This window comes from Erpetoichthys calabaricus, chromosome 2 (genome assembly GCF_900747795.2).
Source record: "Erpetoichthys calabaricus chromosome 2, fErpCal1.3, whole genome shotgun sequence".
In the NCBI taxonomy this organism is placed as follows: Eukaryota; Metazoa; Chordata; class Cladistia; order Polypteriformes; family Polypteridae; genus Erpetoichthys; species Erpetoichthys calabaricus.
The window spans coordinates 348,233,030-348,251,378 of record NC_041395.2 but is presented as its reverse complement, the minus strand read 5'-3'; the positions used below and the strand labels follow the sequence as shown (position 1 = coordinate 348,251,378).

At 41.0% G+C, this 18,349-nt stretch overlaps 1 protein-coding gene across 1 annotated transcript in view; it reads right to left on the bottom strand.

Annotated features, from left to right (window-relative positions):
- Nucleotides 1–14,968, bottom strand: part of otog (otogelin) — a 305,832-nt gene extending 290,864 nt beyond the window's left edge. The window contains exons 1-3 of the mRNA XM_051922624.1: nt 14,896–14,968; nt 14,741–14,798; nt 14,101–14,155 (exon numbers count right to left, since the gene is read on the bottom strand). Coding sequence (XP_051778584.1) covers nt 14,101–14,155; nt 14,741–14,798; nt 14,896–14,968 — 186 coding nt within the window. The remainder of the gene's footprint in view (nt 1–14,100; nt 14,156–14,740; nt 14,799–14,895) is intronic.
- Nucleotides 14,969–18,349: the final 3,381 nt, after the last annotated feature.

The window sequence follows — 18,349 nt, the reverse complement described above, 5'->3', positions numbered from 1 at the left end:
CCATCTCAGTGAGACTGGGGGGTTCACAGCTAATTGGAGGATCAGCCTCAAGAACCATGGACCCAGAGATATCCAACGTCCTCGCCGGAGGATCAGCTCTGAACAACTGCTCACAGTAGCCAGCCCAGCGGGTCACAACTGCAGTGTCATCCGTAAGGACCATTCCATCAGCTGCCCTGACTGCGACTATCCGAGGAACAGATTCAGATGTGCGTAATGCTTTGATTCCTCTGTAAGCAGGACGTGGGTCGCTAGACCACAGGTGGTGTGTCACCTGCTCACAGATTCCTCTAACAAACGCCTCTTTATCTGCCCTCAGAGCCCTCGCAGCCGTCCTTCTCAGTTCCCGGTACAGACCTGAGTTGCCATTGAGCCATGCGCTGCGACTCCTCTCGATGATATCCAGGGTGTCCTGTGAGATGAAACACCTCCTTCTGGGAACACCGCAACCTTCAGGGTCTTGTCACAGAAGGTCTCCCACATCACATTAGGATTGGCAGTCGTACCCAAATCTGCAAGTTCCTCACACAAATTGAGTGCAAACTCATTAGAAACAGCCTGATGTTGGAGTCTGGCCAAGTCCAGGCTCATTTTCCTAGTAGGTGGTAACCCACTGGACCTCAGCTGGATTTTAAGAGTAGCAGCAACAAGTCTGAGGTCAGAATTCACAAACTGGGCACTTCTGTAGACCCTGCAGTTTTACAAGAGCCTCCAGAGTCTGCCCACGAGGATGTGATCGATCTCCTCCACCGCACCACCAGTATTGGAGTACCAAGTCCAACGATGCAGCTCAGGGCACTGGAACCAGGATCCAGCGATTCGCAGTCCCTGACCTTTTGCAAAGTCAAGGAACATGGACCCAATTTCACCACTGGGACCGAGACAATCCTCATAGTCAGCCCTGTCAGTGCAGTGGTCACATTAAAGTCACCCATGACCAGAGGAGTGTCACCTCGTGGGCACCTATCAACCACTGAGTGAAGCTGCGAATAAAATGTCTCCCTCGCCGAGACTTCACTCACCGTGGTCGGAGGAGACACTGAGACAACAGACAAGGCACCCAGGGAGTCCCCTAATTAGACAGTTCATTATAAGTGTTGTTCCTTTCCTTCATTTGTAATCCTGATTCACCGTAACAACATGAATTTATTCAAAATCGAAATTACACTTTCACGTTTCGTATGCGAGTTCTTATTTTCCAATCTTCTTTCAGCAGCTCGGTTAAACAAGAAATGTCATCCATCCAGGTAGGGTCCGTCATATTTAAGAGCGAGTAAATACTGCTTTGTAACATTTTAATGTCACCTGTTGTTCCAAAATGGACTTATAATTATAAATGAATGAGTCAACTATTAAAGTTTCAGTTAATTAAACAAAACAATCCACAAATTTATTCTGAAATATAAATGCAATATTTTTCAGTTATCAAGTAATAAGTCTGCAGTGGGTTGGCGCCCTGCCCGGGATTGGTTTCCTGCCTCGCGCCCTGTGTTGGCTGGGATTGGCTCCAGCAGACCCCCGTGACCCTGTGTTTGGATTCAGCGGGTTGGATGGAAGTAATAAGTCACTTCTTCAAATAATTTAATAATATTTTCATATTTCTTTCATTTACATAAATTCAGCATTACCCATGATGCCTAAAATAAAGTGCAAATACACAGACGACTTGAACAACAATGTCCTATATATATATATATATATATATATATATATATATATATATATATATATATATATATATATCTACTAGTCATTTAGCCCGTTACAATAACGGGCGCTAGAACAGTAGTGCATAAACATTAGCAGGAACAGTCTATATTAAATGGCAAGGGACTTTGACCTCATTCTTTTTGTTGGTCGCATTTTTCTTTCTTTCAGCCTTTCTTTTGTTGATGTTTACTTGCTGAGCTGACCGTTCTTCGTGGGCTGCCGCCGTGTATTGTGTGTCTTTAATTTTCTGTGACAGTAATACTGTCTTGTACGGCTCTATTCAATAAGGGCGCGCACAAAAAGGCGAGCTTCAAAAGGGCGACCTCAATTGAGCGCGGCGAATAAAGGTGTTCATAGATAATTTAGTTCAAATGGCTCTGGAATATGTGAAGAGCAACAAAGGTGCAAATCTTTATTCGCTGCGCCCAATTGAGGCTCGCCTTTTTGCGCGCGGCCTTATTGAAGGATACCGTCTTGTAAGTCCGCTGGCTTGTACGTCCGTAATATACCTTTAATTTTCTCTGGCGGTAATACAGGCGTGCGCGTCGGTAATATGCCTTTAATCTCCTCTGACAGTAATACTGGCTTGTATGTGGCTGTAATATGCGTCACTGTATTGTGTACCTTTAATTTCCTCTCGCAGTAATACTGGTTTGTATTTCCGTAAAACGCCTCTAACTTTCTCTGACAGTAATATCGCGCATCGCACCGAGCCCTGCGCATGCGCACTTCACCAGAAGACACCCACACACGGACACCTGGACGCACACAGGGATTTTACATATATAGATATGGTACTCAGAGGTAACTTTTATCACTTGGTGTTCTTGTTTCATTTATTTTATAATTTCCGTTTTATCAGATTATATCAGATTTACTGAGAAAAATAGTTTCAGTGGAAAAATATAAAAGAATGTAGATATATGGAAATAAAAATAATTTTACTCTTTTCAATTTAGTTTCTTTTACATCCGGCGCCGCCGAGAGTGGCAGCCTTTTCAGCAGCTTTGCTGCTGGAGAATGTGAATTTCCCATTGGGATTAATAAAGTATCTATCTATCTATCTATCTATCTATCTATCTATCTATCTATCTATCTATCTATCTATCTATCTATCTATCTATCTATCTATCTATCTAGAAGTGAGTTTACCATGTGTATTATTTTCACAGGCTTATGACAGTTAATCTATCCAAATAAGAATGGAAGGAATGACGTCCGTCAATTTAGGAGGCTTGACGTATTCAGAATATTTAATGGCTTATTAGTTTGACAGTCGCTGTGATTGTGGCCGTCATATCATAATTAGAGTGATAAATTGTTACTAAAGGTTGATATCCATTTATAAACCCATAAGAAAGACATATTATAGGGAAAGGCATCTTCAAACAGTCCTTCAATTTTCGACACAAATGTCCTCATTTCCAGAGAAGGACAGTTGGCAGCCCTGCATTCAAGAGCGCCGTTAATGTCCTGGAGGGCAGGGGCGGACTGGCCATTAGGACATTTGGGCAATGCCCGGTGGGCTATGGACTGTGGTGTGGTCAAGGGCCGGCCATTTCATGAAATACATTAATGTTTAAAATTAATTTTCTGAACTGCTAAACATTATCTGTCCGGTACTGTCATTTCTATAGCCCTTTATAATATACCGTATTACGTCATCAACTTGTTTTAGTTGTCAGTACACAACGTTGCAGCGAAGAACTGCTCAAAACTGCCTTTTCTGTTTCGCTACATTTTGGTTAGCATATACATTATTGCAATTTATTTTATCTCATATCAAATATTTAAATTCTTTGGTATTAATAATTAGTTCAGATTATGTGTTATGCATTTTATTGTTCTCTGGTCGTCAGCGTGAGCGATAATTAGTGGTTTATTAGTATGATGATAAAACGTTATAAAGCACAAGAATGTTTCATATTAGGACGGAACATTTATAGTTTATCGTTAAATTAATGGAACATTTCAATCATGTGAGGTTTTCATTATAACTTCGGATATAAATTATTCCATTGTAAATGAGCAGTTTGATTATCGAGTTTCATATCTGTAATCACTTACTTTGCTTTAGGCCGCCTATATGGTAATTATTTGGCATTGAATTAAGTAAAGTTCTATTAACACCCACGCATGACCTCGTATCACTGTCGTTCATTTCAGCCATCCAGTGTCTGTTGTCAAATATGAATGAAGCAAAACAGACGAGGAGAAAAGGTGGAGCTCAGAAAGAACGTGATCAAAAGAAAAAGAAACCGCCAGAAAGTGATAGAGCAAGTGTTCATATCATAGGCCTGTAGCCAGTCGCGAGCCGCGTACTCATCACAAATTTGAAGAAAATTACAATGAATAACGGGACGAGTGGGGTCGACCTCGTCACCTCACTCGTTGTAGGATGCCTGGGCTGGTTTGGAGACCCCCAATCTGCTCCTGCCGGAGGGCTGCCTAATAAGATGGTGTAGACCAGGGGTCCCCGACCACCAGTCCGCGACCCACTACTGGGCCGCAGCCGTCTGACAGCCGGGCCGCGAGAGAACTTCCGGCAACGGAGACTCACTCAGACTTTTCAGAACGCTTGGCGGGTGGGGCTTTGCAGCAGTGCAGAGAGAGGAGAGAGACCGAGGTGAGAGACTGTTACAACAAAGTTATTTTTACGGTCCCGACAGTTTCCCCATATGACACGAGTCTATAGAAATCACGTTACTACGAAGTACATTCAGCAGATGCTTTCATTACAACGAAGTGACCTTGAAATGCCTGAATGAATCATCCACAGAGCAGTTAAATCTGTGGTCGCAGCTCAGATGTGCACGTTTGCACAACGATCCCCAAACAGAAACATTGTAAAAAAAATTCTTTCTTCGAACTTTCCTCGTTCTGTTTTTTATCTTTTGCTGTTTTTGTTTTCTGTGGTTTTCAGTGATACCTTTTGCTTATTGCTTGTCAACATTTGAAAAACATCCATTGGAATTTAACTCATTGTCACCCTCCTATAGAAACGGCAGACACGAAAAAAACGATAACAGTGTTAATGTTTGTGATGTGCTGTTGGAATGGCAAATGCAAAGCATATGTCTTTGTTATATGCAAAAAAAGAAGAAAAATCTCAGGTTGCAAACGTATGCGAACTGCTTAATAACTTAATAATAATAGAAATGTTATGGAAATTGTGTATAAAACTGCCCCCCACCTCCCCCGACCGGTCCGTGGAAAAATTTGCATCTAATAAAGTGGTCCTTGCTGTCAAAAAGGTTGGGGACCACTGGTGTAGACCAGGGGTGGGCAGATTCAGTCCTGGAGGGCCGCAGTGGCTGCAGGTTTTTTCTCCAACCCAGTTGCTTAATTAAAAACCAATCCTTGTCAATTATTTAATTTCATGGCTTGCTAGTGCTTTAACTCTGCTATGTAAGGCCATTCTTATATCCTAGATTTGTTTTCCTTTCTAAGGATATCATCCAAATGATTTGAAGTCTAAAACAGACGAGTTATTCTCAGTGCTTCACTTTTTTCTCTTCACTTTCCTTCCAAGTATTTAATTAAACCAAATAGTGCATGATAAATACACACAGGTGTAAATGGTAACAAGCTAAATGGAGAACTGCTGGTTTCTTTTGTCATTTGCATGGTATTGCTAATAAGGAACAATTAAAAATCAAGAATACAGCTGTTTAAGACTAAAATAAGCAATAAGGGTTCAAAATCTTAACAAGCGAGACAACTAAAGTGAAGCAGAAGTGTTACTTGAGCAATAAGTGCTTCTTATTAAGGAACTGGGTTGGAACAAAAACCTGCAGCCACTGCGGCCCTCCAGGACTGAATCTGCCCACCCCTGGTGTAGACGATCAGCTGTAGCGTCTCTTAAATTTGGTGTGCAGGTATACCTGCCGGCGGGGATGACCCTATCGACTATTGCTAAGTGTTTTGACGTGTCGGTCAAGACAATCAGAAGAAGATTGGAACAAAATGGTAAGAGGCAAGCAGAACTCACTACCTCGACAAGTTAACTCGAGAGGGAGCTTCATCAGTGAGACCTGAAGCAGAAAGACGACTTCTCACCATTTTGGTTAATCACTGCACAGTAACAAAGCTGCGCCTGCCATCAGAGCCCAGAAACGATCAGCAGATTCACCTCAGCTTTTCACGCCGACTGCTCCTTTATTACATTACGTTCTGGCTGATTAACGGGGGTCTTCGATCGAAATGCAATCCGCACGGAGCAGCTGCTAAGTGGAGTGCGACTCGCCTGTTTGTTTTAAGCAGGGCCGCTGCTGGCCAAATGGGTGCCCTAAGCAGAAATTTACTTTTGTGCCCCCTCCCCCAAATATTAGTTAGGCAGCTGTAACAGAGGTGAGGGCGCGCGCGTCATCACGTGTGCTTAGCCTACTCTGCGTTCACCGTAAAATGCAATATATATACGTTTATTTTTTTGTTTATTTGTATATGTATATTATTAATATTAATTTATTATTATAATATATAAAAACGATTTTTTTGAGCAGCTGGGATGGTGCCCCCCTGGGAGTTGGTGCCCTACGCAGACTGCGTACTCTGCGTATAGGGAGCGGCGGTACTGGTTTTAAGTTACGACACGTGATGTTTGGCCAGGAATTAAAACCCCATAAGTCATAGTAATATCAGACACAAACAGCCAATTGGATGATTGATGACTTTAAACCCCGCCCTAAATTATGATTTATGAAAATATACCCTGTAGTTAGGATATAGCGGGTTGGATAATGAATAGATGGATGGATGAATTATAAAACATGGTGTATGAAATTTAGTCCAGTCCCAAAAATATGAATTATGAAATTTACCCTCATCCCCAAATTATGAATTATAATACTTATGCCCCCCGGTCTGACATGTAACTTCATTTTTAAAAACAACTGATACAAAACTAATAATAGGAGCATTAAGTTACGGACCTTTGAGTACTTATTAAAATATACCCATCGTTCATATCAAAATATACTAAAGGAATGTAAAGGTCCACACTTGCTTGGCTTTATGTATTTCAGCGTATTTTTTAAATCAGACTCCTATTATTAGTTTTGAGTCGGGTGTTTTTAAAATGAAGTTACGTGTCAGGGTGGGGGATATAAGTATCATAATTAGAATTTGGGGTGGGGTTTAAGGTCGTCAATCATCCATTTGACAGTTTGTGTTACTATTCACACACACACATATATTATATATATATATATATATATATATATATATATATATATATATATATATATATATATATATATTTGCAGCTGGAGATCCACAAAGGTAGAAAAAATGAATCACGTATCATAAAGTAGTTTTTATTCCTGAGCTTTCAACCCCTACCAGGGGTCTTCATCAGAGGATAATGTTTAGACTTACAAGAATCAAAGGCAATATATAGCAACACATTAGGGGGGGGGGGGGGTGACTAAGTCAGTATGATCAAGGGGGGGGTTGTATAGTTTATTTATTATGTGCATGTTCTTCTTAAGTTAGCATATGCTGGATTTATGTCCAAGTGTCTGTTGATGGCGTTTCTTGTAAGTCTAACCATTATCCTCTGATGAAGACCCCTGATAGGGGTTGAAAGCTCAGGAATAAAAACTACTTTATGATACGTGATTCATTTTTTCTCTCTTTGTGGATCTCCAGCTGCAAATATGCAAACCGTATCACAGACCTTCTCTTCCATATTTATATATATATGTATATATATATATATATATATATATATATATATACACACATCCATCCTTTATCCAACCAGCTATATCCTAACTACAGGGTCACGGGGGTCTGCTGGAGCCAGTCCCAGCCAGCACAGGGCACAAGGCAGGAAACAAACTCCGGGCAGGGCGCAGGGCACACACACCCACACACCAAGCACTCACTAGGGACAATTTAGAATCACCAATGCACTTAACCTGCATGTCTTGGGACTGTGGGAGGAAACCGGAGAACCCGGAGGAAACCCACGCAGACACGGGGAGAACATGCAAACTCCACACAAGGAAGACTCTTAACTGCGAGGCAGCAGCGCTACCTACTGCGCCACCGTGCCGCCGTTATATATATATCCATCCATTTTCCAACCCGCTGAATCCGAACACAGGGTCACGGGGGTCTGCTGGAGCCAATCCCAGCCAACACAGGGCACAAGGCAGGAACCAATCCCGGGCAGGGTGCCAATCCGCCGCAGGACCGTTATATATATGTATATATATATATATATATATATATACACACAAATACATACAATTTTCGTGTCAGTTTAAAATGCAAGAGAAAAGTTTATATATATATATATATATATATATATATATATATATATATATATATAAACTTTTCTATTGCATTTTAAACTGACACGAAAATTGTGTGCTGTGTTGAAAATCAATCAATCATCGAGTACGTTTTAAATTATGACACCGCACCACGTGCATATGCTCAGCATGCCAGTCTAATTAACATGTTGGATCCCATTTAATTTTGGTACAAATGACCTTCCATACAGCCGCGTGTGCACAGCGTCACTGAAAAGAGGAAGAAGAAGGAGCCGCCACTGAAGAAAATGCACAGCAGGTGAGAAGTTAAAACTCGAGATTGTTCCTCCAACACAGAATTCAACACACTCTTGAGGGGAAAAAAGTAATTTGTTCACAATAGAAGGCGCTATATAAATATATAGACAGATAGGAAAGGCTCTGTATACCCTCATTCATTACAGGATCTCAATTACATCCCAGTTACGTGTGAAAATACCAAGTAAGGGAATCAAACAACTGAAACTCCACATGCATGGTGTTTAAAATCAGTGCAGCGAATGACGTGAATGTGACGTCTCTAAGTGACTCCAGTTTGTTTTTAGGACGTTAGGATTTCCACACATTAATCGAGTCGTCAGATCTTCTGGCCAATCACATCTTTATGAAACGAGACAGCCAAGTAGCCGATCACATCAGACAACACGCAGGTATTGGAGTCCGCGCGTGTGAAAGATCACATCAGCTTCACTCATCACAGGCCTGCTCTGGACGTACAGATGCGGGTTTCCCACATTTTCATAACCACATCAATTTTCAGCACTTGACCAATAATTGTGTGCACGGCCTTCGCTTTTTGTTTCCCCCTGAATTTACACAAATGAGTGCAGGCCACTAACGGTCAGTGACACCTGTGCAAAAAGGGGGCTGCCTTTATTCAAATTAAGTTAAAGGACGCTAAAATAGAATTTATTTCTAAGGAAAATAAATGTGCGGCATCTCATGATAATAATCCTAAAAAGCACTCTGTCTCAATGTATTTTTCCCCACCAGAAAATGCAGTTAAAAAGATCACCTGATTTGGGGGCACCTGTGCATTTGGCTCCATTACTGCATGTCTGTACAGATGTGATTGGTGATTCTGGGACAATGAGATTTGATTGTTTGTTTAAACATAAAAGGGCTGACTTAATTGTGACATGCAAGACAATCACATGAGCTGCTTTAGAAAGAGAAGCGCGACGCCTGCAAGAGCACTCAGGTTTAGCTGAATCAGATTAAAGAAGTCGTGGAGTGTAAACTCAGACTAAGACAGGCAGTGAGGTTACGACTCTGGACGAGGTCAAACTCCGGAGGCTGTGGGTTCAAATCACTTCACCTGCCTGCCCTCAAACTGGAAAATCAACAAAAAGAAATGAAACCCATCAGATCTCAAATTTTGAAAGTTGCCTTAAATAAAGATGTCAGATAAATAAGGAATAATAATAAGGCGGAGAGCAGAGCCTCATGCCTGTGGTTCTCTTAATAAAGGAAATCTGTTCATAGTGTTCTTACAAAAATAACGGACAGATGTGAGAGGTACTTTATAATAAATAGAAAGAAAGATAAGAAATATAACAGATATGAAAGGTGCTATATAACAGATTGATAGACAGAAAAATATATAAATATAAAAGAGATAGATGTGAAAGGCACTATATAATAGATATATAAAAGGGACTATATAAAAATTGATATTTAATTGTCAGCAGTCTTTTGTTTACAATTATAATATAATTACAGTCATAAGAACAGACCCCGGTGTATAACAGATACAGTATATAAAACATTTACAACTGTAAGGCTTTTCTAGACACATGTACTATAAACCACTAGAAATTAATTGTCTGTAGTACATCAAACTTCATATATACTGCAGATCTCCTTTAGAATATGCAAATTCATCTATTCTATTCTGAATGAGCTGCTTGAACCTTAATAAAGTATCAGTGGTTATTTCATTTGTATCCATATTTCTTCTTGTTTTAAATAAGGCTATTTTATTTTTTGTGGAAACAAATTTCAAACCATGAAAATAACTTCATTGAACATCATTTCTATATAGCTTCTCAAACAATAAAGCACGAGAATAAACTAGCGATGATAACCTGGTACAATGCAGAAAGAAATTATCAATTGTCCTTTTTAATGACAAAAAAGGGACAGTGATCAGTAAGTCTGGGGACAATAAAAATGTGTGGCAATTACAATATACAAAATCATCAAGTGCAAGTCTTTATTTATTGAAGGCTTAGATTGACATGTAGAAATGGCGCTATTAGATAGATAGATAGATAGATAGATAGATAGATAGATAGATAGATAGATAGATAGATAGATAGATAGATAGATAGATAGATGAAAGGCACTATATAAGGATAGATAGATAGATAGATAGATAGATAGATAGATAGATAGATAGATAGATAGATAGATAGATAGATAGATAGATGAAAGGCACTATATAAGGATAGATAGATAGATAGATAGATAGATAGATAGATAGATAGATAGATAGATAGATAGATAGATGAAAGGCACTATATAAGGATAGATAGATAGATAGATAGATAGATAGATAGATAGATAGATAGATAGATAGATAGATAGATAGATAGATGAAAGGCACTATATAAGGATAGATAGATAGATAGATAGATAGATAGATAGATAGATAGATAGATAGATAGATAGATAGATAGATAGATAGATAGATAGATAGATATTAGAAAAGGCCGAGCAGCTCACTTCTACTCAAAGATGTAAATCGCGCTCTACAGACAGGAGCCTCGCAGCCCACTGACGTCTTTAGGGCCCTCCTACATTTTCAGTCGCATGTCTCAGCAGACCCTGAACACGTTGGTCCTCTCGGTCGCCAAGTCGCATGACATCGGTGACTTCATTTGATTTTTTTAGAAGTTCGCCAAATCGCTTGAAGCCCCCCATTTCTTGTTTCTCGTTTACCCTTTCGTGTTTCTCTCAGTTTTTTTTTTTATTTTTATTTTTTATTCTGTTACTTCGTTTACATACAGCGGATATGTGATCTCGAATTTGACACTATATAATTGATCATTTAAAGCGACATTTTTATTCACTTTGTGACCAATCTGACGAGGTTTGCCCAGCGTTGATTCGCTTGCACATTCAATGGAATGGAAATGAAAACGCAGACTTGAGGACCCGAGGACAACAAGCAGGAAAATGGAAATCAAAACTTTAAGCTCTGAGAACAGGACGCCTAAAATGTAATTAATGAAGCCAAATCTTCTAAACTTTAATGAAAATCTTTGAATTCCGCAGATATCTGGAAAGCCAATCTGAGTCCTCAAGTGACGGATTAGTGGAGCGGATGATCACAAAGCCCCGCGGACATGTCGCGCACCTCAGGGTGTTGCTCCTGTGATTTTTTCCGACGTCGGAGTAACAAATGAGTCGGCAGCGAAAAGCCAATGAGCAGCTGCGCAGCCCGCAACAAAAGAAGCCGTAGTCGGAGTTTCCGTTCGGTTTGCGTTTATATAGCGCCTTACACGGCTTCCGGGTCACAGCTGACGCGTTTAATTTCTTCGAGACACACGGATGTTTTCTCCTGGCTGCCTTGGTTAATAAAGCGCTCTTATCATGATTTTAAAAATTCACGTAGCTAAGTGTCAGTTTAGGAAAACAAAGAAAGTTCTAGAAAGTTCTTCCTCAGTCTCCCCGAAATTGCCCCTCTTTCTGCACCTTTAAATCTCAAGTGAAAATTTTCTTCTTCTACGAACTTTTGTCTTCTGTGTATTTTTTTTTGTTAATTTTTATTCTGTATATAAAGCGACCTTGGCTTTGTGAAAGACGCTCTATAAATGTAACATTATTATTATTATTATTATTATTATTATAAAGAGATTAATTAGTTGATCCCCATTTGTAACGGGCTCCATACACTGAACAGAGGAATGCTAACTTTATGTGTCTAATTTTTTACGCTAGATATAATTGTTTAATCCCGATGGGAAATTGTCTTTTCGCATAACCTTTAAGGGTTATTTAACTTTAAATAATTCTCTTTGCTAGAATTACGTCGCTTTTTCTAGTTGACAAAAATCTTACAAATATGTCACATTCACACAATGAATTGACGTTTAAACAAAGCCACTGTTTTCCTTTAGCAAGTGTAATTATTTGTCTGCCAAATAAATAAATAATAATTAGGCCGGGAGAATGTTGTATTATGATTACCTCTTTTATGACACTTTTTCAATCCTCCAAACATAAAATTTCAGTCTCGCCTATTCCCTGTGGGTGAATTAAGTTGTTTTAAAGTAAACGTGTTGCACGCAAGTGACTCTCCTAATTTTGCATAAATTGTGGTGTTTTGCATATTGCCCCGCCCCCTTTGTTGCATTGTGGGCCTTTGTGCGGTCGTATCGTGCGCTCCAGGCATTTCGTAAATGGACTTTACTTCTGAATGCCGTCGCATTTGTGTTCTTATGGCAGTATGGCAGGCGTTTCTTCAAAAAAGAAAACGAACATTAAAATTTTAAAATGAAAATGCAATCTCTCTTTTGCGGTTTCATTGCCAAAGTGTATACGCGCAAGAATGCTCAATAGAAGTTCATTTATGATCTTTTGTTTAATTCACTGGCAAACTTGTTGCGCAGCGCACATCACAAAAGCGGATTTTTGTATTCTTTTGCTGGTAATTAAAAGTTGGTGTTCTGTGAAAAATGCAATCTACCAAAATAAATGAGTGTTTTTTATTCTTTATGCTCTGTAATGGTATTTTCTAAGTGGCTTTTTACGTGTTTTTACACCTCATACTTTTAAAGGTTAATTTTATTTACTTTTTTGGCTCTACGGAATTTATATGTGTGTGAATAAAATAATTTCGTCATTTTAAAATAAAAGACTTTACGTATTTAGTAAACACGGCGTATTAATTACAGTGCAATTTATTTAATTCATGAAGGCGGAAAAACGTGACATAAAAAAGAAAGAAAGAAATCCCCGGATGTTTTTTTTTTTCAATGAGTTGCAATTACTTAAATTGTAGTAAACTCTACTCAAAATAGTTATAGTCGTATCAGCTCAACTAACTTCCAAATAAGACGTAATTATAAATTAGCGGGTTTACGAGAAATAAACGGGGGCATCCGCTCACCTTTGAATTAATGAGGGGGTTTCTGTTTGTTTTTTCTTTTTTCATTCAGGGTGGTAGATGCGAACAGATCTGTGACACCGCCGGGAGGTCCTGACTTACAAAGGACCCCATAATAACATCAAACTCGGCTTTTCTTTGATCAGTTGGTGGCCTACCTGACATTTAAGATGTGTGTTTTGTCCACACATTAAGGACTTTCGCAAAGGGACCACTCGACCCAGTGCCATTCCAGAGGCAGTGAATGACAAAAATCTCCATGAATCCTCGGTGATTCGCTGACCAACAAGTTCAACTGTGGACTTCTCCTATTTTTAGTTAGTCGATAATAAAATGTCGCGTTTTTTTTTTTTTCGAAGTATTTGGACCCCCTTATAGGCAGTTCGTTTAATTTTAAATGGCGCCAACAGAAAGTTTACTTATCGTCGAAACGCCGTTCACTGCCATTCTCCTTGTTGCTGCTTTGAACTCAGTGCTGCCTGGAGAGGCTCTGGTCTGCTGAGGCAATAGAATTCGATTATAAGTTTAAACGATAAATATGAAGGTTAATAAAACATCCCGAATAAACCATTCGCCCCCTCATTTCCTGCATCAGAACAGGCGGCCGCTGAGCTGCTTACCCCCAGCGCCATAACGACCACTATAGAGCTTGGAGCCCCTGAAGCGCCCCGATGTCTCTGCGCGTTTTAACACGACCGTCGAATGAGTGCATTCAGCTGGAGGAGAAGACGCGACTTTAGCGCACTTATTTGAGACCGTGGCGTGGGTTTTAGTTTCACACACGCGTGTCAGACCCCCATGCCGGACTCGAGGCCGATGCGCGGGCTCCCCGAGTTTCTGCGCCTTTCGCGTTGGTTAACTCGTCGGCACACCGCAGGGCGCTCCTGCTCTGTATACTTAATGCATTTAACGTCGTCTTTGAGGAAATGTCACAAATCAGTAATTCTGAATTCCTACCTCTTCTCCTGGGGAGCCGGTGTCCCGTTTCTCCAGCATTATACTGCCGCTGTGACTGTGGAGAGAAGAACAAGGCTCGGTTTGTTCTGCGCAGGTAATCCGCACTTTCATTGGTCATGCATGGCACATAGAAGAGCAGAAACAAAGAAACGGGCCGGCGATGGCACCAAAGGGAGACCCTCTCGCGCGGCACACATAGGCTGCCTTTTTGTTGCAGTATATTATTTTGAATTATTAGGTACACAATGCAAGCCATCAGAACGTATAGAAAGTAAAGTCGTTCTTTTACAGGTAAGTAAAAAAAACAGCACTAATAAAACCTGAAGATAATAAATAAGCATAAAGAGTACAAGTATAAAAGATGTCTTTCTGTCTTTTATTTACAACTGGAGTGCTTTTAAAATCGGATTTCAAATGACTGCGATGCCAGGAAGGTAACAGACAGCAGCCACCGTTTGTTTCAATAAATACACAAAGGCATCCAATTCTATTCCTCTCTGTAGTTCTGTTGTATAACAATATAAAATGTTACACAGCATATGTCTTATTGTTATACTATTATAAAATAAACTTAACAAGAGTACGCACACAGAATCTGATTAAACACATTCAAACGGAAAGACAACTAATCAAGACTCACTTGTGCCGTTCGTTCCCATTCGCCGTTACGACGCTTTCGGCATTCATCGATATAAAAGCTGAAAAGCAAACCCAAGAAAGTCAAAGACTGTCCGTGGAGGCGCCCACCACTCCGCAGAGCCCCCTTCCTCCCCATCCGTGCCGGCGCTCGCTCACCTTGATACACCAGAATGCAACACATCGGTAAAAGCCCCGCTCGTCGTCCGTTGTGACTCAGCCGTGAATCCATCCGGACAACAGACGATCCGCAGGCGGCCGCTTCTGGAAACGATTGCTTTCAGGTGGCAGGGAGACTCTTCAGTGGCCACAGAGGAGCATTATTCGTCTTCTTCTACTTCGTCTTCCTCTTCTTTCATGGGGTGGACGCGGACTGTTTGGAGGACCGCACTTCTGACTTCGCATCTTCGCTTCGGCATCCTTGTTCTGTGCAGAGGGCGTGGCCATTAGGCTCATTAGCATAGCGCGCGGGACAAGGGAGGTTTTTGTCCAGGTAAGAAAGAAAGAAAGAAAGAAAGAAAGAAAGAAAGAAAGAAAGAAAGAAAGAAAGAAAGAAAGTGGTATTTCCATCTATTGGGCTTTGTAGATAGATGCTTTTATCCAAAGTGACTTACAAAGGAAGACAACTTAAAGGAGTATCTGGGAACAGGTGTGTCAGGCCAAGGGTTCAAAATTGATTACCTCTCGAGCTCGAAGCCACACACAAGCGAGTTATTACTGATAACTTGCAACTCCAATCTGAGTTAGAGAGAAGTTCGCCGAACTTGAGGGTTTTAAAATGTGTCGGGCCAGACGTTCAAGTGCAGGTAGGCAGCTTGTTCCACCAGTAAGCACGTGAAAAGGGTCTTCCCTCATGCAGGGGGTGGTATCACCAGGTGCCGTTCATCTTCAAAACTACACGAGAATAGAATATATTGATATATTTAAAGCGTAATTAAATTTGTTTTATTTCATTGAAATAGCTGCAGTGTTTCTTAACAGGTCAGTCACAGTCGCGATTCAGCACGGGATAGGAACTATATAAATAAAATGTATTATTATTATTATTATTATTATTATTATTATTATTATTACTTCTTCTTGTTCTTTTTCTTTCCGAAGTGGGCTTCCCAGCCTGCCGCGGGTCGCTTCCTTACAGCGTGAATTCTACGTACGCTTCATCCGTAATCAAATCCATTAATACATGTCAGTGTCGTCACGCCGGAGCCAATCAGGACTGCACCGCGTGTAAGGCAGGAGCCATATAACAAAAAAGTAATATAAAAATAATACATCACGAGCACAAAAAGATGTCTTTCATCCACAGTTGGCCTACTAGAGTACTTGAAAGAATCTGAGATGCCAGAGACGTGGTAAACTGCTGCAAAAAAGTAATCGGAAAAGGCTGTGATACAATAAACGGTTTTAAACGCTGTTTCTCAACTGATAAATGCGCGTACATTCACATTTCAGCGGTGCTTTACTTATCAATATCATTGAAATGTTTCAATATGTGTTATGCTATGAGTGATCAGCATCGCCGTGAAGTCCCATCCATCCATTTTCCAACCCGCTATATCCTAACACAGGATCACGGGGGTCTGCACAGTGAGGTCACAAAGGCACAAATTTCTAATCGGTTAAATGTAATCTATTTGCATAAAACACGCCCCCTTTGAAGCGCATTGTCCCTGATGACCTCCACGCCTTTGCGTTGTGGGAAACAGAACTTCAAAGATGGGCAGCAAACTAACGAGGGAACCACGGAAAACTATCGAAATGTGCTTTTGCGCGTGCGCAGTATAAATTTATTCCAAACTAGCAATGAATCCATCCATCCATTCTCCAACCCGCCGGAGCCAATCCCAGCCAACACAGGGCGCAGGGCAGGAAACAAACTCCGGGCAGGGCGCCAGCTCACCGCAGACTAACAATGAATAAATAAGTTTAAATAAATAAAATAAGTTGAATCACACCAGACCCGACTAAAATATTATTATTCGTTTAAGCCAATAGGAGCAAACGTATCCAATGCTTTTACCATTTTGGTCTCTGTTTTTAATGTCCACCATTGTTGTGATTGTAAACCGAAATACGATTGGTATGTTGCAACCTTAGAGAAAAAATTGGCCGATGGTGAGTAATATCATGCCATGTTATGTTCATTTCAACGTTTTCACTTTTAAACGTGTAAATATTTCCATGTCTAGCTTATTTCGACAAGGCAGCACAAATCGACAGAACACCGGCGGTGTTTGTGATTATGGCCGCTGATTCCTGGTGCGCTGTTAGGTTGTCTTCGACAAACTGGCCTACCTGTCGAACTGCCGACATCGCAAACGCAGACCTGCTGAGTTCCTCACTGGACCGATTCTATCGAAGTAAACCGATTCGTTTGATTTGAATTTAAGATAAGAATGGAGAAAGACTAGCGCTGCTGCCTCGCAGTAAGGTGGGTTCGCTTCCCGGGTCCTCCCTGTGTGGAGTTTGCATGTTCTCCCTGCGTCTGCGTGGGTTTCCTCCCACAACCCAAAGACATGCAGGTTAGGTGCATTGGCGATTCTAAATTGTCCCGTGTGTGTGTGTGTGTGTGTGTGTGTGTGTGTGTGTGTGTGCCCTGCGGTGGGCTGGCGCTCTGCCCGGGATTTGTTCCTGCCTTGCGCCCTGTGTTGGCTGGGATTGGCTCCAGCAGACCCCCGTGACCCTGTAGTTAGGATATATTGGGATGGATAATGGAGGGATGGATGGATGGATGAAGCAAGACTAAGAGTCGGGAGGAGGCACGTCCTGTAAAAGACGATGAACTTGACGTTGGGCTAAGTGGAACAAACTGAAATGAAACCCAAAGTCCAAGTGTGGGATTACAAGATTGAACGTAGAAAGAGTGGGACAGGGGGGTGAGAAATAAAATTATAAAATGTGATTAATATGATCTGCGGTGGGTTGGCACCCTGCCCAGGATTGGTTCCTGCCTTGTGCCCTGTGTTGGCTGGGATTGGCTCCAGCAGACCCCCGTGACCCTGTGTTCGGATTCAGCGGGTTGGAAAATGGATGGATGGATGGATTAATATGATGAGCAAAACACCCGAGTGGAGAATGAATGGATTTTGCTGAGAGTTATGGCGTCTTGAAGCGAACAGCAGACTCGGAATTCATCTTGGAAATCACTGCGTTGTCAACGGGGAAGACGTGCAAAGTCAAATGAATACATCAATAAAGTGAAAGGGGACCTCCCTTGAAATATTAGGTCTTAATTAACGAGTTTGAGATATGAAGAACAAGGAGGAAAAAGCAAACCGTTTATGTGAATCCATCCTTGAAGTTTAATAAAGTCCTCCTTGTCCGACCTAACAGCAGCCGCTGCGCAAATCTCGGAGAGTTGGGGTTGTCGACAGGAGGGTTAGGGGTCGGGGTTGGGTTAGCCTGCTGACAGGGGCTTCCTTACAAATAAAACGTTATCGGCCCCCGGAACTTGCTGTTGTGTCGGGGGTTTGGGGCTCAGTGGCGGCCCCTACAGGTCACATCCAGAAGTAACAAGTTCAATGTACTGTACTGTCTGAGTAACTCAATTATAGTTTTTGCATTGTTGTCATGGTTCGTATGCTAATTCGTTTTTCAAACATTTTATAGATTA